Raw genomic sequence first — 27,761 nt, 5'->3', positions numbered from 1 at the left:
ACCTTACCTCACTCTTACCCCCACCATGTTCCAAAGTCACAGTACAGTGTAAATAAAAGTTATCCCCGCCAGGTGAAACCCTAACATACGTAAAGGCAACATAAGGCATGTAATGTAAAACACAAAAATATGCTCATGTATATATGAAAATGCAATCCTTAAGAACCTAAAACGCATGTACTCAATGCCTTTGCAGAAGACAGAGCAACAAGGGAAACACCCCTAAGGGCCGGACGAAACAGGCCAGAAGACGAAAATCAAAATAGCTCAGTCCTGGTGGGATTTAAGAACTACTAATCATAGAGTTCTCCACCTGTTCTACACAGTCAAAGAGGAAAGCGTAGCGTCCAACTGTAAAAGGGCTGAACACCAAACATGCGGTGTGTCTTAAAACAGTTGGGTCATAACCTCTTTTCATAAAACGTTTAATGACTTTACTAAATACAATTGGAAAATTGCCATGACCCAAAATCTTACGAAGTTTGTAAACCAAATCCCCATAAAAAGCGGGTTTTGATATACCTTCTCGCAGAAGTGTCTTTAAATTGCTATTGTATTCCAAAATCATATCTGAATTACGATAGCGTGAAATTTATAATACTGAAATTAAAATTATCCCTCTTGTCCTAAATTTTGGTATGTATAAAATAGTTGTAAATATACAAATATAACCTTTTGCAAAACAAAGAAATTTATTTGGTCGTCAAATGAGGCCTCAACTCTAGGTATACACTGTACAAATGACCCAACTAAAGTACTAGAAATTAATTTAGACCCTAAGATAGATGCATTTCAACATACACTGTACAAATGGAGAAGATGGAAACTCTCTTTAATAGGTAAAATCACAGTAATTAAATCATTCGCATTTCCAAAACTGGTATACCCACTTACAGCATTGAACAATCCTACAGAAAATAGAATCAACAGAATTAAAAATCTCATGTTTGACTTCTTGTGGGATTCCAAACCTGATAAAATATCTCGAAATACAATTATACAAACATATGAAAATGGAGGATTGAAAATGTTAGATATATATGCTTCATAAATTCAATTAAGTTTGTTTGTTTTGGGTTTAACGCCGTTTTTCAACAGTATTTCAGTCATGTAACGGCGGGAAATTCAATTAAGGCTAGCTGGGTAAAAAGAATCACAAAAAGTGATGCAGAATGGAATAAAATTTATAACAAAGACCTAGAAAAATATGGAGACATATATTTAGATATAACACTTGCAAAGCAGATGCAGCTAAATTAAATTTCAAGTTCACCTTTCTTAAGGAGATAGTAATATCCTGGTGCACAATTAATTATAAACCATGTATACAAAACTACTCGAAAGAAAAAATATGGAATAACTCAAATATAAAATAGACAAATGGAAACTTGTTTCTTTACAAACCGTGGTTGGAAAGAGGCATTTTATACATGGAACATATTTTTGACTTCCGAACTAAACATCTCTTAACATTTGAACAAATGCAATATATATATATGGTATTGAAAATGGTGAATTTCTTAACTATTTGACATTGAGAAGAGCAATTGACAAAAAGTGGGAAAAACCCTTAGCTGAAGAGCAAATCAACTTAACACTTGGAACTGGATATTTAATAGATAAAATTAATCAAACTATAAAAATGAATAAAATGTTGTATGAACTACAAATTAAACAAATAGACAGTAGCAACAAAAATCTAAAGAAATGGGATTCAGAATTATTAGGAGAACAAATTAGATGGAAACATGTTTTTACAATACCAACAAAGTGTACTATCGATTCAAAGCTAAGAGAATATCAATATAAATATCTAATGAGAATAATACCAAATAACATTTATCTGTACAAATGCAAACTCACAAATTCTAGGTTCTGTGATTTCTGTTCAATGGTCCCAGAAACCCAGAGGCGCCTTCTTTTGGGAATGTCAAATAATACAACAATTCTGGGTTAATCTACAAAGACTTCTCAGAACTAAAAATATTGAATTAGATATCCTTAGTTATAGAACAGTGTCATTAGGGTTAGAAGAAGAAACGGATACTATAAAAAGAAATATTGTTAACTTCATTTTGATACTAGCCAAATATTTATAAGTATATGTAAGTATAACAAAAATATACCCGAAATTGAATCTTTCAAACTTTATCTAACACGGCGTATTGACATTGAACGAATAATAGCAACTTTGAAAGACAAAATAGATATATTTAACACAAAATGGAATGATTTTATAACTTGAACTCTTATATTTATATACAAATGTATATGTATATGCAGAAGCGCAGAATATAATATCGAAAAACACGTTCTCTCTAAACATTCTTGCTCACAAATGTTTGGGTAATTTTTCCAAATTTTCTATTACCACTTTATCAAACAAAAACCTTTAAGTATATCAGATGGCACACTGTATTAATATTGATTATATTAAGGTTATATTAAGGTATTGTTATACAGTATGTTTATATTTTCATTTTTCTAACATACATTGTTAATATACAATATCTGTAAGTGTTTAAAATGTATAACATGTGCAATCTGTGTATACTTAAATGAATAAAAATGTAAAAAAAAAAAAAAACAAAAACAAATTGTCGTAAATAGAGAGATGTAAATCTAGAAAGGAAGCAGTATCATCCGTGCTGTTAGTTTTATTTAACTGCAGCTCCCTGGGATAAATATTTTCCACCAATTGATAAAAAACGGATTATCCATATTAAGTATATCATCCAGATAGCGTGATGTATTATTAAATGCAGTAATAATGTCTGCCTGTGTATCTTGAGAAAGGCTCAACATAAAATCTCTTTCATAACAATATAAAAACAAATCTGCGACAAGGGGTGCACAATTTGTTCCCATGGAAATTCCAATTACTTGTCTGAAAACTGCATTCCCAAACCTGACGTAAATATTGTTCAATAAAAAGGAAAAGGCTTTACAAACTTCGTCACAGATGCACATAGTAATTTTGTACAATGCAACTAGTAAAAAATGCTTTATCGAAATTGCAAGCGAGAAAAGTTGCATTTTCCCTGGCAAAAATCTTTTGAATTAGGGCAGTTAGTTTTTCATTTATTAAGTTATGAGGTAAAGTCGTATACAAAGTAGAAAAATCGTATGTAGTGATTGAAGACACCTTGTAATTTTTAATTCTAAATTTATCCAGAATTTCGCCAGAATGTTTTACCAAGCCTTCATGGCATTGTTTTAATTTCATTGATAATTGTTTTAAATGCGATAACAGCAGTTGTTAAGTGAGTTTTTACATTTCATCGTTACTACTTTAAGGCTTGTTAAATTAAATGTACAACATAAAATAATCAGTTGGTTTTTGGCTATTGTATATAGATGTTTGAACGAACATTGATATCCTAACATATACTTTGTTTTTTTCTGGTACTCATTGAAAGCAAACCACTCATTGTTGTAGCAAGCCATTGTAAAGATGTACATATAAGAATCGAATGCTATTTTTGTGCGTTTATAGGGTATATACCAAATTGGGGATTCTTGCAAATTATCCATGAAGTCCCGATGTAGTTTATACTCGTATAAGCATACAAAAACTAGCATTTAATTCTTAATAATACTTAATTTTGCCATGCTATCTGCTGTAAAATGCAAATATGATATCATGTAGCGCTTAATATACTTATTTTTGCAATGTTGTACATTGTATGAAGGTTTGTTCGAATATTATGCTGAGATACAGTGTATGATGTTGGTCATTTGTCTTTGCTTGTTTTGTTCTCAACATCCTGATTGACAGTCTTGTGCTCTATTTATCGAACCAGGTGGAAAAATTTATGACATTGGTAGATTGTCAGCCATTACTAGATGTCTTTATTTCTCTATATTTTAAGGTAATTTCCTATATTTTTTAAAACCTTCTTATATTTCTTTTTCTACCTATATTCTTGAACATATTCCTATATATTTCTGAAAAAAATAGTTTAGGGCAATATTGCATTCATTTAATATTACCAAAAAAAACCAAGAGATAATATGTTACATATGAGAAAAATAATCTGTTCTGAAACCACAGAAAATGGTCTCATTTAAAATTGCTGTTTATGTAGACATTTCCTCAATGAATAAAACTAAAACCTGGAAATTCACAATGAAAAGTATTTAGATCTTTTCTCGTTACAATAAGCAATATAACTAAGTGAAAAATATAACTGCCAAATCATCAAATGACACGTTATACTATATTTCATCAACAGCATGGAACTACATTTTGGATAAAAATGTAGTCACTACAATATAATAAGATTAGTATTCAAGCTCCAGAAAGTATGTTTGTGGTAGTCAAAAACAAAATGGACGTAAACGAGTGGAAAAATATTTTTTTAAAATGAGAAAGGAATTAAGTAAACACAAAATATTGTCTCAGAAAACACAAAAGCGTCTTGGATAGACTACTGCATATAAGATCAGTTTAAATATTCAACAAAACACACTGTACTAATTACATTTCAAGTACAGAACAATATCAGTTTCAGTTTTATATAATGCAGCTAACAAATATTTCATGATAGTTTCTGTAACTTCTATTACTGACAAGACTATCCTGCAAATTCGCTCTAGTGCTTTGATCGGGGAGGAGGTGAGAAGAAGTTTCTTACTAATAAAATAGTATATTGAAATGTACAAAATGGACACCAAACCAATTTCGAGTTCCTAGGGTGTTGGAATCATGTTTGCTAAATAATGATACTCTCACATAGGAAATACCACTCCTGTGAATCTGCGCTACCTCGGTTGGTCAATGATCTTCTAAGTGGTATGGAGAAAAAGGAAGTCAAGGCCCTTATTGCGATTGACTTAAGTGCAGCATTTGACACTGTCGACCACTACATTCTTCTAGATGTCCTAAAAGCACAATATGGCGGCGTCTGTGATACAGCTCTTCAATGGGTAGACTCCTATTTAAAGCCTCGTACTTGTAAGAATAATATCAACAATGTATATTAATCAGACCGCCATCCTGAATGCAGTGTGCCCCAGGGCAGATGCCTTGGTCCGTGGCTTAATCTCACCAATGCTGGAACTCTTTTTATGTCATTCCAAAACCCATATCAGTCTACGGTTTTGCTGATGATCATATTGCAAATAAAAGCTTTCGTCCTACTGTATTTAACATCATAACTTACAGAGTATATTCCTTGTAAACAAGGTCCGAGATCGTCTGAAAATTCTGAATGCCGTTATGTTGTTCCATACAACAAGTGCAAAACATTCAATGACAGAAGTTTCTGTAGTATTGGTCCAAAACTTTGGAATGAACTGCCGTTAGAACTACGCAAAAGTAAATCACTTGACACATTAAAAAATCTTAAGACACTGCATTTCAGAGATTTCGCGGCATAGTATTAAAGTTTTTGATAACTGTTTATTATGCGAAAGTTCTTACATTTTTGTAAAAGGTTTTACATTTCAACATTTATATTTCAAAGGTTTTGTTTAATCAAACGCACTTGTTGGTAAGGCTCTATGGGTAGGGTAGTGTGTAGTATTTCTTTCTTAAGTAGTACATGATGGCACCATTAACCGGGGGATTTGAACCTCGATATGCAGCTCGTCTGGGCGCACCATGCGATGCTTTAAGCACTTGTATTCGCAATAGGGGTAAAATGACCTCTAGGGGAGGGTTGCGGTCATGACAGTCTGTTACAATAAGACTGCTATTATTATCATTGTCATTATTAATATTGTTATGATTATTATTATTATTATGTACAACGCCATTGAATATATCATTGTATAAAAATAGGCGTTTAATCAAATTATTCAGTTTCAGTTTCACATAAGGATACAACATTATACATTTTACCAAATATACAAATCACATTAATACTCGAGTTCAACCATCATATCCCTGGAGCCCCTTGCGTGTACGTGAAGTTGCTGGCACATGTGCCATTATGTAATTAATGCCAAGTTATTATAAAAAAGGAAGTAGATAATTAACACATCGACAACCACGTGTGCCCATTACTTTTCAGTTATTTGCCAGGCTGAATGAGCAATCAGGTTTTCGACAGGAATGGGATTTGATTTTTTGGTTCAGCTCAGAGCTGTATATTTTGAAAGACATAAGAATACCATAGATACAAGAAAGTAATCTTCCTAACAAATAGACATATGCTATAGCTCCGTTTTTATTGCGATTTCTTTAAGAACAATCCATAAGATTACAAGGGTTTTTTCTATATTCACTGCCATGGCAGTCTTGAGGATTTTCAGAGCTACAGAGCTGAAAGAAACCCGCTCCACATGTTGTATCGATGTTTCGTGGAACGGCAACCAGTCTAAAAATTACTTGTTCATATTAATCTTGTATTTGCGAAATGGTAACACGAAAATGGTAAGTATGTTAGCAGTGGGTTTCAGTAAGCTGTAAAGATATACAAGAGCTTTCAAATCAAATCGCGGATATGTATACGAATTATAAATTCATAATAAGTGTCTAACGTGGACAGTCTCCATGGTTACACGTTGAAGTTTCATTGATAGAACCGCTGCAATCGAGTCCGTTGTTCTGAGGTGCGGGGTTGTTACAGATTCTCGTGCGAAAACGTCTGCCAACGCCGCATGTTGTAGAACACGTGCTCCACACTTGCCAAGATCTCCATGAGCCATCGGCTGCATCAGAATAATTATGTGAAACACAACTTTCTGTTATATTTTGATTCAGTAAATAGATACACAGACTGCAAATGCAGTTCCAACAAATCTTTCTGCAGTCGCAACGATGCATCTAAATGACCGATATGTTTACAAGTCACTCGGCCATGACGTCACGAAAAGATAGAACATTACAAAGGTCTCAAAGCTCGTCATTTATTACCCGCAGTTACTAATAAGCAGTGTGCATTCTAGCATAAACCTGTTGTTCTTTTCGGGGGTGTTTTAACAGGAGAAAAAAAACGTGTGTTAACAGACATTCTCGCGCTCAAAACTCGGATACATTAAAAGAAAATGTCGTCAACGTAAATAAAAAACTCAGACATTCCCAAACATTTCGTGGACATTTATAATATTCATTTATCAGATTTTACGCGTTTTATGCATCAACTGCGTTAGCGCCTGTTCGTTTCGTTTTATAACATCTTCAGAATCCCTTGGAATACGTTGGTACCCTCGCCCTATCGGGATACGGTACCAACCAGTCCCTCGGGATTCTGAAGATGTTATTACACGAAAAACCAGGCATTATCCATTGACAATAGGTGACGAGTTTGCTACATCAGAAATCTAAATCAATATGCAGCATTAGATGATTTAAATAATGCTAGCAGAAAAACGAAACTGCTAATATACACGGAACAGTGTTTTCCATCTGTGTATGAAATACATTGTTGCGTTCAAATTTAGCATAGAAGCCCTCGGCGCACAGACAAACAGCTAACCGCGGTTCATTCATTATATAATTATTGTTATCACACAATTATGCCTTGTTTATTTTCATTATAACTTGCTTATTGAAATATAGTGAACTTTTTTCTTCCGAGTCATGTGGCAGTTGTACTTAATTTCTGACGTCATAATATTATCTCAATAGCCCGCGCATCAACCGCTTTAGTTTAAATTTTCATTGATTTGAGATAGACAATCAACTTGAACCGTGTTAACTCTTAAATCCAAGCATTCCATTTGTACTAGGGTTATGCGTGTTGCCACAAATTCAATATAATCATGATGGTCAATGAAATGATGCAATACTTACTAGGACAAGGACCTTCGTCACAACTCAAAATTTCAAAAGCTTTTCCAGGACAATCAGCCTCCTTTCCAGTACTGCAACGTCTTAGTTTGCCGGAGGTCCCAGATCCACATGTTACTGAGCAGGTACCGTGAAACCAACTCGACCAACTCGCTAAAATACAAGATTGTTTTGAATCCTAGATACTTTAAAACATCTGGATTACATAACGTTTTCTTATCCCAACTGCAACTAGCTTTGTCTTCCATATGCTGGAAAATTTATTGATTTTATATTTCCTCTCTGTCTGTTTATCTGACTGTCTGTTTCTGTCTGTATGTCTCTGTGACTGCCAGAAAAGTTTATTAATGCTACTCCTCAAAAACGTTTGGTTCGATTTCAAGTTAACATTGCAGGGAGGCTCAGTACCAACGTTGTTAATATTTACTGAATGGCGGACTTGTTGGCTTGAGCTGTGAACCGTTAGGTATAAGTTTAGATAAAGTTATAGCCAAAGATGAAAGCCCGTTGGTGACTGATTAGTTTATACTTAACACTTTACAATTCACACTCCATAGTTAATACTTCAAAATTCATAATTAACAATAGGACTGGGATGATTACTCTGTAAATCGGATCCGATTCGATTACTAGGTGAAACCGATTTCAATTTTGCAAAACCGGTAATCGTTCTCAAACAATAAACATCACCAGTCGTACTTTTTAGTTTTATCTTTATACATTTCTTTGACCAGCACATAGGTCATCAGTATATTTCCGCTAAAACACAACTGAACATAATCAAAAGTCTCAGATTTGCATGTCGTGATGTATTTGAAATAACATACACCAAAATATGACTTATTTATTGTCCCACTGCTTGCAAACGATAAATTCGGTCAGTTTCTTATGAAGTCAGCTGCTGGAAGTACCTTGATACAGTCTTAAGGAAATAAAACAGCATTTTCAATATGGCGGCCGATTAACCGGTTCGATTCGATTTCAAACAAAAGATTAACCGGTTTCAAAATTTTGAAATCGTCCCAGCCCTAATTAACAACTCATACGTCACACTTCACAGGTACTAAGATATTTCATTATTTTATATACTGATTAAAGATATGGCAGATAGTGTACTTCAAATCAACATGACATGTGTTAATCTTCGGCAGATATTTTATATTCCTATACAAGCTTTTTATGTACAATTAACAATGGTGTTTCTTATGATAGTTACAGTTCATTCCTAGGCTTAAACTGACTACTTTGATCCCTTCATTTTATATAATTTACGGGATAAACAATCTGTTACAGTAAACTAATTGAGAGATGACATTCGAGTCATCTAAACTTTTAGCAGAAATATAACCGTTGATAGTTTTTTGTTGAATAAGTACTATCAACCAATACTTATTATTTAATCGTTTCTGTTGATAAATTCCTGTGCAAAAAGGCGGTATTAATATTCTAAATGTTGCATTCACATTAAATTTGCTAATATTCGAATCCAACTATAACCTATGCATGCCATACGCGGGGAAGATATGACGTCATCAATTTAGAAGTAGATGGCCCTTTTTGTTTTCGGGTAGGCATATCAAATGTCTAGGTTACTGTGACACTGAAGCTGAAATCGGTTTCCAGTAAATATCTGGAACAGCCTTGGGTCTACAACCCCCAAACATTATAGTATGAGTGCATATGTTAAATAAATGACCCCTTTGTTTAAGGGGTCAGTAAGTAAAAGATCAAAGACGGAGGTACTTTGAGATAGAAAGTGTTTTTATAGAGGAATTTAGAACGTTTTATTGAGTATACGGCCTACACACTTTTGTACCCGTCTGTGATCAAAAGATGACTCTACCTTTTTGAAGTAATTTGGTTAAGATTCGCCGTTATCTCCGACAAGCCAGTATGAAGGAAACATGTGGTTTAAGAAACAACACTTATTATATTTATGCTGGTAGATAACTTGGGACTGCATACAAATTCTCATATTCCTCTGGGGACTCACCGTTCTAATGTATTTTATCATTTATTCTAACACGACCAGCAAATAACCTATATACACATAGAAGGAAAGCAATCAACGGTTACTTTGCGATAACCCATGCGCGTACAAAGTAGTTACGTCATCCTCTATGAATAGAATGATACAGGTGCGTAAAACGAAGTGTATTTCATTTCGTAAAAAGTAGTTACCATTTCTTCTACACTGTTCATACTATTATGTCGTGTTAGGATCGAAATAACAAGTTCCCAAGTGTGATTTATTGTACAGAATAACCCGAGCTTTCGTTCTTATGCGAAACAATATATTACTCAGGCCTACGGCCTTCGTGATATGATATTACGCATAAGATCTTAAAACTCGAGTTATTCCACGATAAACCACGATTGAGAACTTAGTATTTCTTAAATAACATTTTTTGTCTTTCTTCAAAAACATGCCCATATACATTCAACAGATATTGCATATCCATTAACCCGTCCATTTAAGGAAGCGGTTTGCTAGGTGATTTTACATAGTCTTAACATTGATCATATACATTTGACACAATTATTGTTTATAGGATTTTATAGAATTAAACCATCATGATGCATTGTTGTATATCAACTTCAAATTAAAACCGGGACCTTACATTATGTTTTAGAAACGCATAATTCAGAAGATAAAAATCATAATGAAGTAATAATTTATTTTTACGGCGTGTTGCTTTATCAGTTTTGATTTGCTCATGAACAAAACATTTATAACTAAAAGTTCAATGCAAAAACGTTACTTCTGTACATTTATGTTGATATTACAAGTATAAATGATTTTATACAAAACAAAAATGCAATATGTGTAGTGCTTAAAATAGTTATTGTATTGTATTGTATTGTATTGCATTGTATTGTATTGTATTGTATTGTATACAGTCAATCAGATGACATATAGTTGTTTCATTTCCAGATCCACTGCAGTTTAAAAAAATAAAATTTGTAGATTTTTATTTTGCTTATGCATGTCATGGACCGGTGCAAGCTTCCAGTAAGTGATGCTCAGAATAACTGGCAAAACAGAAAATATCCTTGCTCAGTGATATATTCGCATTATTTTAAGACAATCTCCCTCTGTCAACCTCAACTGCTGCCACATTCTGATCACAGACAAAACAAATGACAAAATGATATTTACGTTGATGATGATATAGAAATCAAATGCTGAATTAGAGATTTATGTAACTAGTCTTGGCCAATTATAGTTATAACAACACAAGTATCGCAAACAAACTTTCTGCAAAAATGATCTTATAAATAAATGAAGTAATGTATACATATGCATTGTTCTTTCTTTATAAGTTGTGTATTTTAAATGACCTTGAAAGCAGCAAAATGTTATTAACGTCATATATGTTGTTATTCTTTTATGCGGACGAGTTTCGTACCGGACAGACTGCAACAAGACATCACTGCAAACTGATGCGGCAATCTATATAATTTCTGACGTCATAATGTTATTTCAATATCCCGCGCATCAACCGTTTTTGTCTTTCTTCTTTGTTTTAAAACAGGCAATCAACTTTTATGTCAATCCATTTATATCAAGATAATGCGTGTTGCCACAAATTTAAACATAATGAAATGATGCAATACTTACTAGGACAAGGACCTTCGTCACAACTCAGAATTTCAAAAGCTTTTCCAGGACAATCAGCCTCCTTTCCAGTGCTGCAACGTCTTAGTTTGCTGGAAGTCCCAGGTCTACATGTTACTGAGCAGATACCGTGAAACCAACTCGACTAACTCGCTTAAATACAAGATTGTTTTGAATCTTAGATAAGAAAGATAAGAAAATAATACTAAAACATCTGGATTACATTAAGTTTTATTACCCAAACTGCATCTATTACATCTATAAGTTCAAAATGATTTTATACAAAAGTATTTTAATAATAAGATAATTTAGCAAATTAGTTTTTCAATATATTTGATCAGCTTAAAACATTGTAATATGTATAGTGCTTAGAATAGTTTGTATTGTACTGCATTGTATTAAAGTAAATCTACTTTTACGTGGACAGTCGATCAGATGACACAGAGTTGCTTAATGTCCAGATCCACTGCAGTTTGTCCCGCCATACTGAGGCGTGGGGTTGTCACAGTTCCTCGTGCGAAAATGAAAACCATCACCGCATCTGGTTGAGCACGTGCTAAAGTCAGTTACGGTCAGAATTGCATGATACAACTATTTCCCAATTACTTTGACATCGTTCAATTTGAGGCTAGTTGTTTACAACACATGACTCACCGGGACAAGGTCCTGTGTTACAGGATACCGTTTCAAAGTCTTTTCCTGTACAATCGACTAAGTTTCCAGTACTGCAAGTTCTCATTCTGTGGGTCGTTCCAGTTCCACAACTTACCGAGCATGAACCATAGAACCAGCTAGACCAACTCCCTGCTGTTTGATAAGGCAAAATTTAATAATGATGTCAGGTCAGCTAAGAGAAACTTTTTATGCTATCATGTTAATTTGGTCAGAATGTACAATGATGATCATATTTACAACTGACATAAAATTTATGAAAGACTTAAAATATACAATCCATTTTCTCTAATTCCATGCATTTGACAATAATATATTTTAGAACAAACTTTGTTACAGTATTTTACAAAAGGCATACGAATGGCTAAATCTACACAAAAACATAAGAATCTTGTCAATGGCAATCCAGTTTTTAAATGTACGAGGTAATGAATAAGAAAAAAGATATCTGCAATAGCTCTAAGTACTATAGGACAACAGCATACATAGTCAAACATTATAGAAATGAACGATTCAAATTGATTGCTGTATAATTTTACCAGTTATAACTGCGGCAGTTGAATTTGATGCCGGTCTCTGTCTGTCTGAAAGATAAATGAAAGTGATAATGCCTTATTTTCTGAAGTTGAAATAGACAGAACTAAAAATGAAAATTAGTGCATATTGTAATTTGAATGAACTACATGTTTTTTTTTTACATTGTAGCAATTTCGTCCGATTAACTAAACAAACTACAGCAAAACCTGTATTAAAGACCACATCTGAACACAGACCAGCTGGCTCTAAAGACCACATGTGCTGTTTCTCATTTTTAACATTTAGGTGTTTAATTAACCTGTGAATAAAGACCACCTCCCAATAAAGACCACATTTTGGCTCTCCAAAGGGTGATCTTTATAGGCAGGTTTGACGTTTTAATACGGGGTTTGTTTCAGCTCAGAGATTCAAAACAGCATATAACATCTCTGAGCTAACTTGTTATAGCTAGAAACGTATAAAAAAGGGAGGGTGTCTGTGGAAGTGGGACTGAGCGTAAAAATGATCAACCAAAATATAAAACCAACAAACAAACTATTAAATGGGACGGGAAAAAATGTAAGCTAAAGATACTGGCATCGCTTTAGACAAAATATAAGAAGACGGTTGGATTAGGTATACAATTGATTAGGATAAAGAACGATGGGTAAAAAAATGAATTTCATGCGGCTTTAAAATATTACCATATTGACAAATCCACGGATAGGACAGCATCCCTCCTGATACCACAGTATTACAATCAACATCATCCCATTGGCCACCTCGAGACATATCCATAACAGCGCAGTCTTCCTGGTCGTGATACTGGTCAATATATCGTCCGGGAATCCAGTTGATGTAATGTACAGGGTCACCTTGAAAGCAAATACCAGGACTATGAAAATAGAAGTCTTCTTGCAAATGATTTAATATTGAGGATATCATGTATGTCTGTACACACTTTTCAATTATGAACATGATGAAAATGCTGATATGTTATTATCATTATCAATATTATATCAGATTTATATAATGCCCTTTTCATGATAAATACGTTCAATGGTTTCTTTACATATAGCAAACGCAGCCATACATGGCTCAAAATTCTTCCTCTACTATGCTAATACATACACAGACCGAACTGACCAGAGGGATAGTGAGATAAAGTCCTCAGAACAGATAGAGAGAAATCATTTGTTGTGAACTTACTTTTAAAACTGAACACCTTTTGTTTGATCAATCTATGTTTGCAAATCTAGGATGGCGAATGTACATTTTCAAATACGAAAGAAACACTTTTAATCGAGAACTGTTAAATGCTAGGGGAACAATACACGTTTCAAACATTCACATGTAAGAATAATCACAAAATTCTATATGCAATACTACAATTGTACGTTTAACAGCGTACTTAGATTAGTGCTGTTATATTTTCTGGTCCTTCGGGATCATAGTATCCATCTAATATATATGTGAAATAGAGTTCCACTTAAACCGGTGCTAGGGGGCGTGGGAGGTGTTGCATATTTCATTACCTCTCATAAACAGAGTCTGCTATTATTCTTGTTTGGTTGCATTTTATGCTTCCAAGAGATCTATTTACAAACTTTATAACAAAACCGTGCGTTTAACATACGAATAATTTAAGCAAGCATGCCACCAGATTGATCGTAAATTATACAAATGTAACAAAAATGGTAGGTCTTTACAAAAAGTAAAATAGGCAGAGCGGAGGCTAGGCGTATTTAAAATCAAACTGGCATAAAATAACAAGTCTTCTTCCTTTTTACCATGCGGCCACGCATGGGGACGAAATGGTATCTCATGGACACGAAATAACTAACTACCAGATAGAATACGATAACAACTCGTGGGAACTGAATAGTTGTGTCTTGGCCACGAGATACTAAAACGTAGGAACGGAATACTATCTCGTGGCCAAATGTTAGTTTTCTCGTGATGAAAAGATAGGCCCATGAGTATCTCACTTATGGCTAGGAAATATATATAAAACAAGAGGGCCATGATGGCCCTATATCGCTCATCTGAGTATCATTGTTCTTAATGATAAGATCAAGTTTTGACATAGATCACATAGGCATACACTTTAAATATCATCAGGGTAAATATTTTCTTGTAACAGACCCTTTTGACCTATGGGTCACATACTAGTCATAGCCAATCTCCATACCAAGTTTGGGGGTCCTTGGCTCAAATGCTGCACACTCTATGCATTTTTTGTACTAGCATGACTATTCCTTACCCTGGAAGACTTAAATAACATTTTAAAGCAATCCCATTAGATGCTGCTGAGGTATATTCATTTACACAAAATAAAGGGGGTAATTTGTCATAAATTCAGTCAATAGTTATCTACCCTGATTGTCCGAGTCCATTTGATGGCATAAATGACATTTCAAATCAGTATCTTCATTGGTTACTGAGATACACCATTTTAATTTGAAACAAAGGGAGGTAATTTGACAATATATTAGAAAAGTAAGTAAAAGTAGAAATTTCTTACCATGGAAGACAAAAATAATGTTTCAAACCAATTTCATTAAAAGCTAGAAGGTATATTCATTTACATAAAAGATAAAGGGAGGTAATTTGTCACAAATTCAGTCAATATGTATCTTCACTGATTTTCCAAGTCCATCTGATGGCATAAATGAAATTTCAGATCAGTATCTTCATTAGTTACGGAGATATACTAATTTTAATTTGAAATAAAGGGAGGTGATTTGACATAAATCAGTCCATAGTTATCTACCCTGATTTTCTGAGTCTAACTAATGACAATAATGAAATTTCAAATGAGTCCTATAAGTACTTACTGATACAAAGTCTTTTTCATTAAAATCAGGTGAGGTAATCAGATAAAAATTAACTCCAGAACATATGACTGGATCTGACAGATTCATCATGGAATCCAAAATGTATTGTTGTTGAAGATATTTTGCAAGTTTGTATCAGATCAAACCATAAATGAAGTCTCTATATGACAAGCCAAAAATAGCAAATTTTGACCCTTTAAGGGGCAATAACTCTGGAACCCGTGATGGGATATGGCCAGTTTTCGAAAGGAACCGAGGTATTATGCCAATACAAGTTGTGTGCAAGTTTGATTAAAGTTGATTGCAAAATGTTGTCTCTATCGTGTTCACAAGCAAAACAAGAGGACCATGATGGTCCTAAATCGCTCACCTGTCCCCACATGACCCAATTTTGAACTGAGTATGACATCGTTTTTTCTATTATTTGACATAGTGACCTAGTTTTTGAGCTCATGTGACCCAGTTTGAACTTGACCTAGATATCATCAAGATAAAAATTCTGACCAATTTTCATGAAGATCCATTGAAAAATATGGCCTCTAGAGAGGTCACAAGGTTTTTCTATTATTTGACCTAATGACCTAGTTTTTGAAGGCACGTGACCCAGTTTTATGCTTGACCTAGATATCATCAAGGTGAACATTCTCGCCAATTTTCATGAAAATTTCATGAAAAATATGGCCTCTAGAGAGGTCACAAGATTTTTCTATTTTTAGACCTACTGACCTAGTTTTCAACTGCAGTTGACCCAGTTTCGAACTTGACCCAGATATCGTCAAGATGAACATTCAGACTAATTTTCATACAGATCCCATGAAAAATATGGCCTCTAGAGAGGTCACAAGGTTTTATATTATTTGACCTACTGACCTAGTTTTTGACGGCACGTGACCCAGTTTCAAACTGAATTTAGATATTCTCAAGATAAACATTTTGACCAACTTTCATAAAGGTCCCATGAAAAATGTGACTTCTAGAGTGGTCACAGGCAAAAGTTTACGGACGCACGCACGGACGGACGACGGACGCCACGCGATCACAAAAGCTCGCCTTGTCACTTTGTGACATGTGAGCTAAAAATAGCAAATTTTAGCCCTTTAAGGGGCCATAACTCTGGAACCCATGATGGGATATGGCCAGTTTTCGAAAGGAACTGAGATATTATGCCAATACAAGTTGTGAGCAAGTTTGATTAAAGTTGATTGCAAAATGTTGTCTCTATCGTGTTCACAATCAAAAAAGAGAAAATTTTAGCCCTTTGAGGGCCATAACTCTGGAACCCATGGTTGGATCTGGCCAGTTTTCGAAAGGAACTGAGATATTATGCCCATACAAGTTGAGTGCAAGTTTGATTAAAATCAAATACAAAATGTGGTCTCTATCGTGTTCACAAGGAAATTGTGGACGGACGGACGGGCGACGGACGAAGGGTGATCACAAAAGCTCACCCTGTCACTACGTGACAGGTGAGCTAACAAAACACATACATGTCCGTTTGTTAAAATTCAAATGAACAAAGAAGTTTGACTAGCTGATATTGGTAGAGTGAACCCACAGACTTGCAAATATGAGTTTGATAAATGCAAAATGTTCTTCGACTTTTTAGAATGCCATTTCCTTTTTTATAATACAAAACAAATTCGAGACTTGACAAACCTTTAAATGCAGACATACAAGGATAGATTTTGGCACAGGTCAGTGCCTGAATCTGCCATTATCATCTTTTGTAACGTTCTATGCTTTCGTCTAAGCGTTCATAATTTCATTATGTTACTGTCAGAACCTGTTTTCAACAGATAGTTTGTGAAACGATATCATCCCCTCTGTGTGGTACATTATTGTGCCTTTAATTTGATCTTTTATCAAGATCGTTTGTAAGTGTTAGATTATCTAGAACCTTGTTTAGACCTCCACAATCAACGATTTTTACCTGTGTCCAATTCCCACTGCTCTTCAGTTATACGGTCATCCAGTCCAAGCCATAATTGTTGCGTAAAATTTATTGTTGTCAGCATATTGGAAATAAAAGTCTGTTCATCAGCACTTATAATTGAAAGTAAATGCCCACTTTTATTATGGCAGTCTTCTTTTGCATACATCCAACTGTCCTCTAAAGGAACAAACTCATAGCATTTCTCCCCAAGCTGGAAAAGGTACTGTGACTGTTCACGCTGTTCCACTTCTTTAGGGCACATGCTTATACCTAAAGAGAGTTATTTGGATAAATAGCTATAAAGCAAGAGCCAAGATGGGTACATTACTGAAATACACAGACATTATCAAATTATAGCGGTGATGCTTTTGAATGACACCAAGACCATACGCCGCGTTTCATGGAATAACACTCTGTGTATCATTGAAAGTTCCATGTGCGCCGAATGAATGAATCTGCAGATGTCTGTAAATTATAATCTGGTACGTATAACATGTGTAAATGTTGAGTTCTGCTCAACTTGGGCTACACTGAAATAAATACATATGCTCTATTCCATTTAGCGCCACATGTAAAATGTTTAATCAAGAATAATAATGAGTTTTCTTATGTAAGAGAATAAAGAGATAACTTTTACAGCTCAGTTTAGCGAAGACTTTCTGATTCTATAAGATATGTTCTTCCGCGTTAAAGTTTAATTTCGTACCAATGAAATAATACTTACAATTGCAAGATTTAAAACGTGAAATTAACTGCAAGGAATTCACTGTAATATTTCAAAAAAGAAAAAAAAACATCTTAAAGACAGGAAAGGGGTGACTATTACTCAGAAACCACATAAATTTTGAAAAATAGGAACGTAAACCACCAGAGCTAAAACACTATATAGACTTATGTAAATACATGCTAAATTACAAGGTTTTATATAATTATACTTATATCACATAGTGCTCCCATCCTCCCGATAGCACATGAACAATTGTATGATGATCCAGTCAGTTCTAAATTGCACGTGGCGCCGTTTGCACATGGAGTGCTTAGACATAAACGACTTAAATTAATGTATTAGTTCTGTTATAAATGTGCTTATTTTCAAACATAACTAAAAGAAAATTGCGAAAATATAAATCTAATATCATAAAACTTCTACTGAATATGTACCAAGTCTAGCAAAACGGAATGGTCAAAAAGATAATTTGTTGATGCATAAAGGTAAATGATTTTCAACCAATGTATAACAATGGATTCTTTTGCAAAAGGTTTCCCCTCTGAAGTACTAAAATTCAATATTTATGCAATTCTATAGATATATAACTATTTTTTCTGTGTAATACTAGTTAGTGTGATAATACCTAGTGCATTTAAAATGTTGGTTTGATAAGCAAATCACCAGAAAAGTAAGCGGCAATATATTCATATAGAAAGTTTAACCATTACAAATCAGTGCAAACTTTAAAAAAGTATACGGGTATAGTCTACATAAACTACTGAAAATCTGAAAAATAGTTTGAGTTGCTATATTCTTAGTGAATGTTACAGTTTTCTGACCACGAAACTGATTTAATGTAATATATAGAACATGTCAGTCACTGAATTTATGTCAAAAAGAACATATATAATTATAACAAAAGGGTCAACTTCAAAAGTACGAGGGCCATTCGAGTACTTGTGACAATTTATCTCTTTACATTATAATTCTTAACATATCCAAATTCATTATTTCTGAAAGAAAGATATCTTACAAATTGAAATAATATAGTCTATAACTAATAAGGCTATTATGAATTATCAAATGAGCATTGGCAATGTTTATCGAAAGTTGCAAAAAAAGACAGCATAAATGTAGGACAATACTCCAACGGTTGACATCCAACTTTAAGAATTCCGTTGCGAAGTGGTAAAAATCGCTGAATTTGACATTTGCCTCTCATCGCAGTGATTTCATAGCAAGAATTTGGATGTAGAAGTCTTTCATGCGAAAGCTAGGTTATTTGCAGAAGATCACTTGCTCTATTTTGTTATTGCCAAAGGGTACCTGGAGTTTTCCTCCATTACTGAAGCTAAAAAAGGTTGCCTTAATTATGCCTGACGATTTAAAACCCAACAATGGAAAACAAACAATATCTTATTTTTAATCATGGTATGACGTCATTGTCACAAACTACGAGATGGCCCTCGTATAAATAAACCAAACTTTGTACTAACAAGAACACAAGGAAACATTTTTATAATACAAACACAGTTCGAAAGAAAAGTACTGCTGACCATACCTGTTGAGCAGTTTGAATCTATCCAGCCAGGCTGACAAGCACAGATATATGAACTTCCGGACTGGCTGCACGTGCTAGAATTCTGACAAGGGTTAGGTGAACACGGGTCATCTACATGGAAGTAAAAGTGTTTGGATTCATGACGAAACATTATGCAACTTAGCCGTGATTACAGATATTTTAACGTCATATAGTGCGTGAACACTATAAATAATATTTCCCTGGGAACATATGTGTTAACACAATTCTCTGCATCTTATACTTGATGCGATTACATCTTTTTTGCTAAACAGACCACTGGGTGCTGCTGGAATAACTCGTGACATTATCCATTCGTAATTGTTATCATGTTTTATTTTTAATACAATATAATCGCCTTGATAAAAAATATAATAAAACATCGAACATAAATCAAAAGTGTCTGCATAAGAACAACAGATGTGACGCGCGTTAGACAAAATAAATGATGTAAATAATCTTTACCTATAACTGTTATAGTAACATATACTGTGTCTGTAAAACTACCATCTGAAACTTGCACTGTTAAACGGTACGAGGGTGTCGTTGATGGATCAAGATTACTTGTTGTAGTAACAGTAATATCACCAGATGATGCGCCGATAGAAAATGTTGTTGTGTCTCCGACTGAAGAAAGATACAGAGCACGTACCCAGGTTATTATTATAAGAAATATGACATAGTTTCATCTATAGACACAAGTATATCTTATAGAGAAAACGGATACATGTGTCTGATCAGGTTGAGCGCCAAGTACATACTAATAGTTTGATTGTATTACAATACACAAGCTCGTTTAGTAGTGAATGGCGTAAAATGATTTCGAATTTAAAGTAAAATAATAAATACATTTCATTGAGGGAAAAGGTGTTTTAATGCTCCGTTATTGGTATTCTGTCAAATTGAATTTGATTTATGTAGAATTATATGTCTGCCAGGGCCACTGCAAATCATTCAGTAGCTTTAATGTAAAGAAACGTTACAACTTTATAAATTCATCTTTAATAACAACCCACCTTCACTTTGTATAACTAAAGACAAGTATTTCCTACCTGTTATAGAATATATAAGAGAAGCCGTAACATCTGGATCCAATGCAAATACAGTCAATGCAAGTGTTCCTGAATAATAATCAGATTTATGACATTGAAACAAAAAAGTCGGTGCGTGTGCATTTGAAATAATAAAATTTAGGACATTGTAACAATAGAGCCCGTGCAAGTGTATCTGAAATAATAAGGTTTATGACATCGTAACAAATACAGTCAGTTCAAGAGTATCTGAAATAATAAGGTTTATGACATCGTAACAAATACAGTCAGTTCAAGAGTATCTGAAATAATAAGGTTTATGACTTCGTAACAAATACAGTCAGTTCAAGAGTATCTGAAATAATAAGGTTTATGACATCGTAACAAATACAGTCAGTTCAAGAGTATCTGAAATAATAAGGTTTATGACTTCGTAACAAATACAGTCAGTTCAAGAGTATCTGAAATAATAAGGTTTATGACATCGTAACAAATACAGTCAGTTCAAGAGTACCTGAAATAATAGGGTTTAGGACTTCGTAACAAATACAGTCAGTTCAAGAGTACCTGAAATAATAAGGTTTATGACTTCGTAACAAATACAGTCAGTTCAAGAGTACCTGAAATAATAATAAGGTTTATGACTTCGTAACAAATACAGTCAGTTCAAGAGTACCTGAAATAATACGGATTATGACTTCGTAACAAATACAGTCAGTTCAAGAGTACCTGAAATAATAAGGTTTATGACTTCGTAACAAATACAGTCAGTTCAAGTGTACCTGAAATAATAAGGTTTATGACATCGTTACGAATACAGTCAGTTCAAGAGTACCTGTAATAATACGGTTTATGACTTCGTAACAAATACAGTCGAACCAAGTGTACATGAAATAATAAGGTTTATAACATCGTAACAAATACAGTCCATGCAGTTGCACCTGAAATACTAAGGTTTATGACATCGTAACAAATACAGTCAGTTCAAGTGTACCTGAAATATTAAGGTTTATGACATCTTAAAAAATACAGTCAGTTCAAGTGCACCTGAAATAATAAGGTTTATGACATTGTAAAAATAAGTCCGTGCAACTGCACCTGAAATAATATTTATGACATCGTAACAAATACAGTCACTGCAACATTTTTGTTTTTGTCGTGTTGAGCGACCTGTGGAGTTTCCACATTTTCTATTTTATGACATCGTAACAAATAAAGTCTTTTCAAGTATACCTTAGATAATAAGACTTATGACATTGTCACAAATTCAGTCAGTTCAAGTGTACCTGAAATTATCGGATCGTTCAGCCCGACTTTTATGTCGTAATATTGGTACTAAGATCCCCTTTCTAAATTCCAGTTTGTTTAGTTCTGCCCATTGTCTTCTCGTTTAGGGCAAACCCATTTTTTAAACTGGGAGCCATACGCCGCCTTTCATGAAATTACACACAAGTGTATCATTGAAGGTTCCATGTGCACCGCCGTATGAACATGTCTGTGGATGTCTAAATTACTTGTAACATGTGTAATGTCGATTTCTTCTCAACCCGGGGCTAGAGGGCATGGACGATAGTGTGAAAATGCATGCTCAATTAGACCTAGCCTGCAACATTTTCATTTTTGTGGTGTTGAGCGACCTGTGGAGTTTCCACTTTTTCTATTTAACCAATGAATTCAGGAAGATTATCAATCATATACTTGTATATATATCTCTTCAAGGTTTCGATAACATATTTGATACACCAGCAAAGGGTTACAAAGAGAAAACTAGTTTTGCTAAAATCACGTAAGATTTCATTGATGAATTATACTTGTAAATATTAAAACTATTAAAAGATTGTCAAGGTATTTTGCGTTGATTGATCAGCAAACAGATTGTGATAAAATATTTGTCAAGAAATAAAGATTATAACTGACTGTTCCTTCATTAATTTCTGAATGCATTAGAATACTATTGCAAAAGAACATTAAGAACGTTTAGGTGGGCCGATTGTCTAGTGGTAACACGCTTGGCTGTCGATCCAGACGTCCGAGGTTCGAATCCCGTCCAGGCTTTGGAAAGTTCTGAGATGCTCTTTAAGTGTCTCCCACCTAACCAAGAGGCCTGTACTGGTTCTTCCCAGGAAAGACGACTTCGCGTGTATTGGTGCTTTACACCGGGTACGTTAAAGAACAAGACTGTCTATTCGCAAAGAGCTAGGCTAAGTTAGCCGGACAGGCCTGTATCTAAAAATGATTTCTCTCTATCTGTTCTGGGGGCTTTATCTCACTCTGTCTCTCTGATCACATCGCTCTGTGTCTGTACTAGTAGAGAATGAATTTTGCGCCCTATGTGGCTGCGTTTGCTCTATGTAAAGCGCCTTTCAACGTGTTTATCATGAAAAGGGCGCTATAAAAATCTGGTAAAATAATAATATAACATCTATGTAATGCTAGTCATTTTATTTAAAACATATAAACTATGTTCTATATTACTACATTATACATGTTTGTATGTTGTATTGTGAATCTTGTTAATAACTATTTTGTTTTTACTAAATACACAAGCGAGCTGAAAATTTTAATTAATTTATCTGTCAGTTGCCCAGATATAATTGAATAATAATTATGTTACATGAGCAGAAATGTTTTGTTTGTTGTCGGAATTATTACCCGAGCCAGTTATAATGTAATTATGATATGCGAGCGAAACCCGTCAAAATATGTTTGCTTTTTAATCTTTCAAATTCATAGGAATGTCGCCATCACTGGTATTAGCTATAACAGATAAGTCGTGCAAGGGAAGCGGGAAGAACTTTTGTTATGCTTAAAGGAGAAAATTAAGGTTTAGATGTATATATTAATACCCATGTTACTTTACAATATTTGAAAAATGACGCTCTAGCTAAAGCGATTATAAATGCATTTCTTCCGGCAGTTATTACGTAAGTACTAGTAGCAGCAACCAGTGTTATAAACAATGAACTTAAATTTACTTTTAGCATCAGCTATGGCAATTTTTAAACCATCTAGTGCCAGAATCGGAACTTTATCCGTTTAAATGCTAGAACATGTTAGAAATACATCTTTGAAAAGGCATTTTCAGACGTTCTTTGCCTTTAACAAATAAGGTTTAAGAATATGCCTGTTATTTTCCACCAATAAAGGAATCATACAATTGTTACTTCATAAATTTCGATACTTTTTAATCAAATGCAGGTTTATACAAAATGGTAACAAAATATCATTTTAATATGATAACTTAGTATACAAAAGCGGAACAGTTTATTCACTATTCATAATACTAAAGTGAGAATAACTGAAATATAATTTTGATGAGTTGAAAACTTCTGAAGAACGCAAAAATGAGAACTGAATAAATGAAATCCTTGACTTCTGTGAAAATAAACTTGGTATGTCCGATGTTCGTTCCAGTGTGAAAATTGACCGTGCTCACCGTGTCGGGATTTTTTCTTCCGGTAAGACGCGACCCATTGTCGCAAAGTTCAACTATTTTCCTGACAAATTATCTGTTAAACAAAAGGCACATGACAATCAAGAGGCAACCGGTATCAAGGTAGGGGATCAGTACCCGAAAATAATACAGGAATGTAGAAGAAAGCTCATTCCCCATCTCGTCAAGGCAAAGAAGGATAGGAAGAATGCTGTCCTAGTGTATGATAAACTCTTTATAGAAGGTCAGCGTTTCATCCCCCCACCCCTCCATCAAATTAGGATAGGACTGAGAAGCAGCATGGAACGTACAAGGGATTGCCAATAAATTATCTGACAGTGATTTTCTGAATTGTGTCAGTCATTATGACGTGCTCCTATTATCTGAAACCTGACATTCAAAAATAACAAATATTAAAATAGATGGCTATCATACTTTTTCTTGCCCTAGGCCTAAAACTAATAAAAAGGCAAAACGCTCTAGTGGTGGCATTATTATTTATAACAAAGACAAATATTTCAATAAAATTGAACTTGTAAGTCTTAATACGAAAGGTATTGTGTGGATTAAATTAAAGAAAGAATATTTCGGTACTGAAAACGACCAATATTTCTGCACGTGCTATATTCCGCCGGAGGAGTCTAGGGTATATAAAAATGCTTCTTCCGAGCTTTATGATTATGGCTTTTTTGAACAATTAAATACTGATGTCATAACATATAGATATTTGGGTGACATATATTTGACAGGTGACCTGAATTCTAGGACAGGTCAAAGATCAGGCTACATTGAGAACATGAACATTGACCGTTTTGTTGATATGCCTAGTGATGAATTGTATGCACGAGCGATACCAGCACGTTTTTCTTGTGATAAAACTGTGAATGCTTTTGGCAATAAACTGTTATCTTTTTGCAAAGAAAACGACATTTTAATTACAAACGGTCGCCTTGAGTATGGAGACTTTACGTGCTATAATACTATCCGAAATAGGAGAGCAGCTGGTGTAGTTGACTATTTATTAACGACTTATAGAACTTTTTCAAGCATATCAAATATGAAGGTTTTAGAAATGAGAGAATTTTCTGATCACTGCCCACTTGTATTTTCATTAGAATGTGAGCATATGATATTTTATCATACTGATATTTTAACATATGATAAAATTTGCTGGAATGATACTGATCCGGATATATTTCAGGCATTGTTGAATGATAATAGGATGTTATTTGATGAACTGTCTCATAAATTAATATCTGATGAAATTAATATTGATATGTGTATAAATAGCTTTTCTGATATTGTTTATGATATTTCTTTTAAAATGCACGGCAGAACTTGTTACATTAAGAATAAGAAACGAATTATAAAAAGAGCGCCATGGTTTGATGAAAATTGCAAACAGGCAAAAGCATTGTTTTTAACAAATAAAAGAATTTTTCATAGTAATCCTTCTGAAGATAATAGAACGAACTTTTTGGACAGCAGAAGCAATGTTTGCTCAGTAAAAAAGAGAGCAAAGCGTAGTTTTATTTACAGTGAAAAAATAAAGCTATCTGCTATGAGCAAAAATAACCCGAGAAAATTTTGGAAATACATTAATAAATTTAGGAATACTGGTACGGGAAATATCTGATGTCAATATAGCTGATTTGGTGATTTGGTAGATCACTTTAAAAATATTTCGAATACCCGGCAGAGTAATTATTTTAAGGGAGTAGAACCCAATATACAATCTGAACCACTGCGCATTTACAGCTGAGGAAATTTCTAAAACTATACGGTCAATGCAGAGACATAAAAGTGCTGATTATAGTAGAATAGTAGCGAATTTTTTCATTGATTCAAATGCATTCATTTCACCATATCTTGTAACACGTTTTAACAAAAATTTTGATTCGGGAATCTACCCACAGGCTTGGTGTAAAGGTATTATTGTACCGATACATAAAAAGGGGGATACTTCGAACCCAGCCAATTATCGGGGGATCACCCTTGTCAGTATACTTGCTAAAATATTTTAATTTGCTCTTAGAAATAGGTTAATTAGATGGTGTGAGGAACAGAATATTTTAAACGAATCACAATTTGGTTTTAGTGATAATAGATCCACAACTGATTGTGTATTTTTACTCCACTCAATTATTCAAAATATTCTTAATTGTAAATCTAAATTATATTGTGCCTTTATTGATTATGAAAAAGCGTTTGATACTATTGTTAGGGATGCATTGTGGTTAAAGCTATCGAAATCAGGCATTAGCTCTAAGTTGATAATAATGTTAAAAGCGATATGTGCTTCTGTTACCTCTTGTGTGAAACTTTCTTCATCAATGCCTTTATCTGAACTATCTATGATCTCAACCAGTTATCTATGTATATGTTACTTTTTGCAGATGATATAGCGTTATTCCCAACTGATCCACGTACTTTACAAGCCCAGCTAGATTCAGTGTATAGTTATTCTTTAAAGTGGGGATTGAATATTAATGTTAATAAAACCCAAAATATGTATACTTGAGAAACGTAAACAGAGACGCGACTTTCAATGGTTCGTAAACGGCGAACCAATTGAATTGGTGGAACACTTTTGTTATCTAGGTGTTAACTTTACTTATACTGGAAGTATGAAAAATGCAGTTAAGTCATTGTCCGATCAAGCCTTGAAAGCATATAATTGTTTGCAAGGATTATTTAGTAGAGTAAATTTAGATATAAGAACTAAATTATCACTTTTTGACTCTATAGTGTTACCAAATTTGTTGTACACCGCTGAGGTATGGGGCATTTATGACTATAAAGAAATTGATAAAATCCATGTAAAGTTTTGTAAAACTATTCTTAGCGTACGCCAACAAACACCAAATGTAGCTGTTTTTGGAGAGTTAGGTAGATTTCCCCTTTCTGTTATTTGAAAAGAGAGGGTTTTGAAATACTGGTTGAAAGTAATAAAAAACCAGGATACACCCATGTATAAAATGTTTGTAGATCAATGCAGTAGTAATATGTATGTTAATTAGGCACAAAATGTAAAACGTCTGCTAGATAGTTTAGGTTTTAGTGATGCGTGGTTAAACTTTGATACGAATGTTAACTATTTGCCTTTGTTTAAGCAGCGTCTACGAGATCAATATATTCAAAACTGGAATACTTGTATTCAGAATATGCCCAAGCTTGATTATTTCAGAAAATTCAAAACACAATTCTGTTATGAAAACTATTTAGATGTTGTATCCAATAGCTCGTTGAGGAAAGAACTGACATGTTTAAGATTAGTTTCTCATAACTTAGAAATAGAATCTGGCAGATTTTTAAATATGGAACGAAATGATCGCAAATGCAAATTATGTACATGTAACGCTGTTGAATCAGGATATCATTTTTTTTCTCTGTTGTCCAAAATATGTAGATATAAGAAAGAAATATTTAGGATATAACCCATGGCCCACTTTGCAAAGTTTGCAAATATATTGTTAACAAGTAACAAAAAAACTTATGCTTAAGAGTGCTCACTATGTTAAGAAGGCTTTTAAAATAAGGCGACAGTCTCTTGACCACGTAACTGCTTCTTGAATTGATTTTTCTTTTTTTAGTTGTGATATTATCCTTAAGAATTGAATTTATATGTATTGTAACTTATGTTGTATTCATGTTTTTGTTAAAATGGCCAAAGGTAATGTATAATACCGATCTG

At 33.9% G+C, this 27,761-nt stretch overlaps 1 protein-coding gene across 4 annotated transcripts in view; it reads right to left on the bottom strand.

Annotated features, from left to right (window-relative positions):
• Positions 1-1,168: 1,168 nt before the first annotated feature.
• Positions 1,169-27,761, bottom strand: part of LOC128548890 (aggrecan core protein-like) — a 40,703-nt gene continuing 14,110 nt past the window's right edge. For 3 of the 4 annotated variants that reach the window (XM_053524432.1, XM_053524433.1, XM_053524434.1), the window contains exons 7-15: positions 20,656-20,724; positions 20,069-20,230; positions 19,586-19,696; positions 17,313-17,585; positions 13,250-13,420; positions 12,569-12,613; positions 12,012-12,164; positions 7,742-7,891; positions 1,169-6,657 (exon numbers count right to left, since the gene is read on the bottom strand). In XM_053524432.1, the coding sequence (XP_053380407.1) occupies positions 6,482-6,657; positions 7,742-7,891; positions 12,012-12,164; positions 12,569-12,613; positions 13,250-13,420; positions 17,313-17,585; positions 19,586-19,696; positions 20,069-20,230; positions 20,656-20,724 (1,310 nt within the window). In that variant the 3' untranslated portion in view covers positions 1,169-6,481. Of the gene's footprint in view, positions 6,658-7,741; positions 7,892-11,360; positions 11,511-12,011; positions 12,165-12,568; positions 12,614-13,249; positions 13,421-17,312; positions 17,586-19,585; positions 19,697-20,068; positions 20,231-20,655; positions 20,725-27,761 lie in introns of those variants that run through there. The other variant, XR_008367321.1, reaches the window with a different exon arrangement.

This window comes from Mercenaria mercenaria, chromosome 15, assembly GCF_021730395.1.
Source record: "Mercenaria mercenaria strain notata chromosome 15, MADL_Memer_1, whole genome shotgun sequence".
Taxonomy (NCBI): Eukaryota; Metazoa; Mollusca; class Bivalvia; order Venerida; family Veneridae; genus Mercenaria; species Mercenaria mercenaria.
Note: the sequence above shows the minus strand (reverse complement) of the source record. Positions and strands in the feature narration are given on the sequence as shown.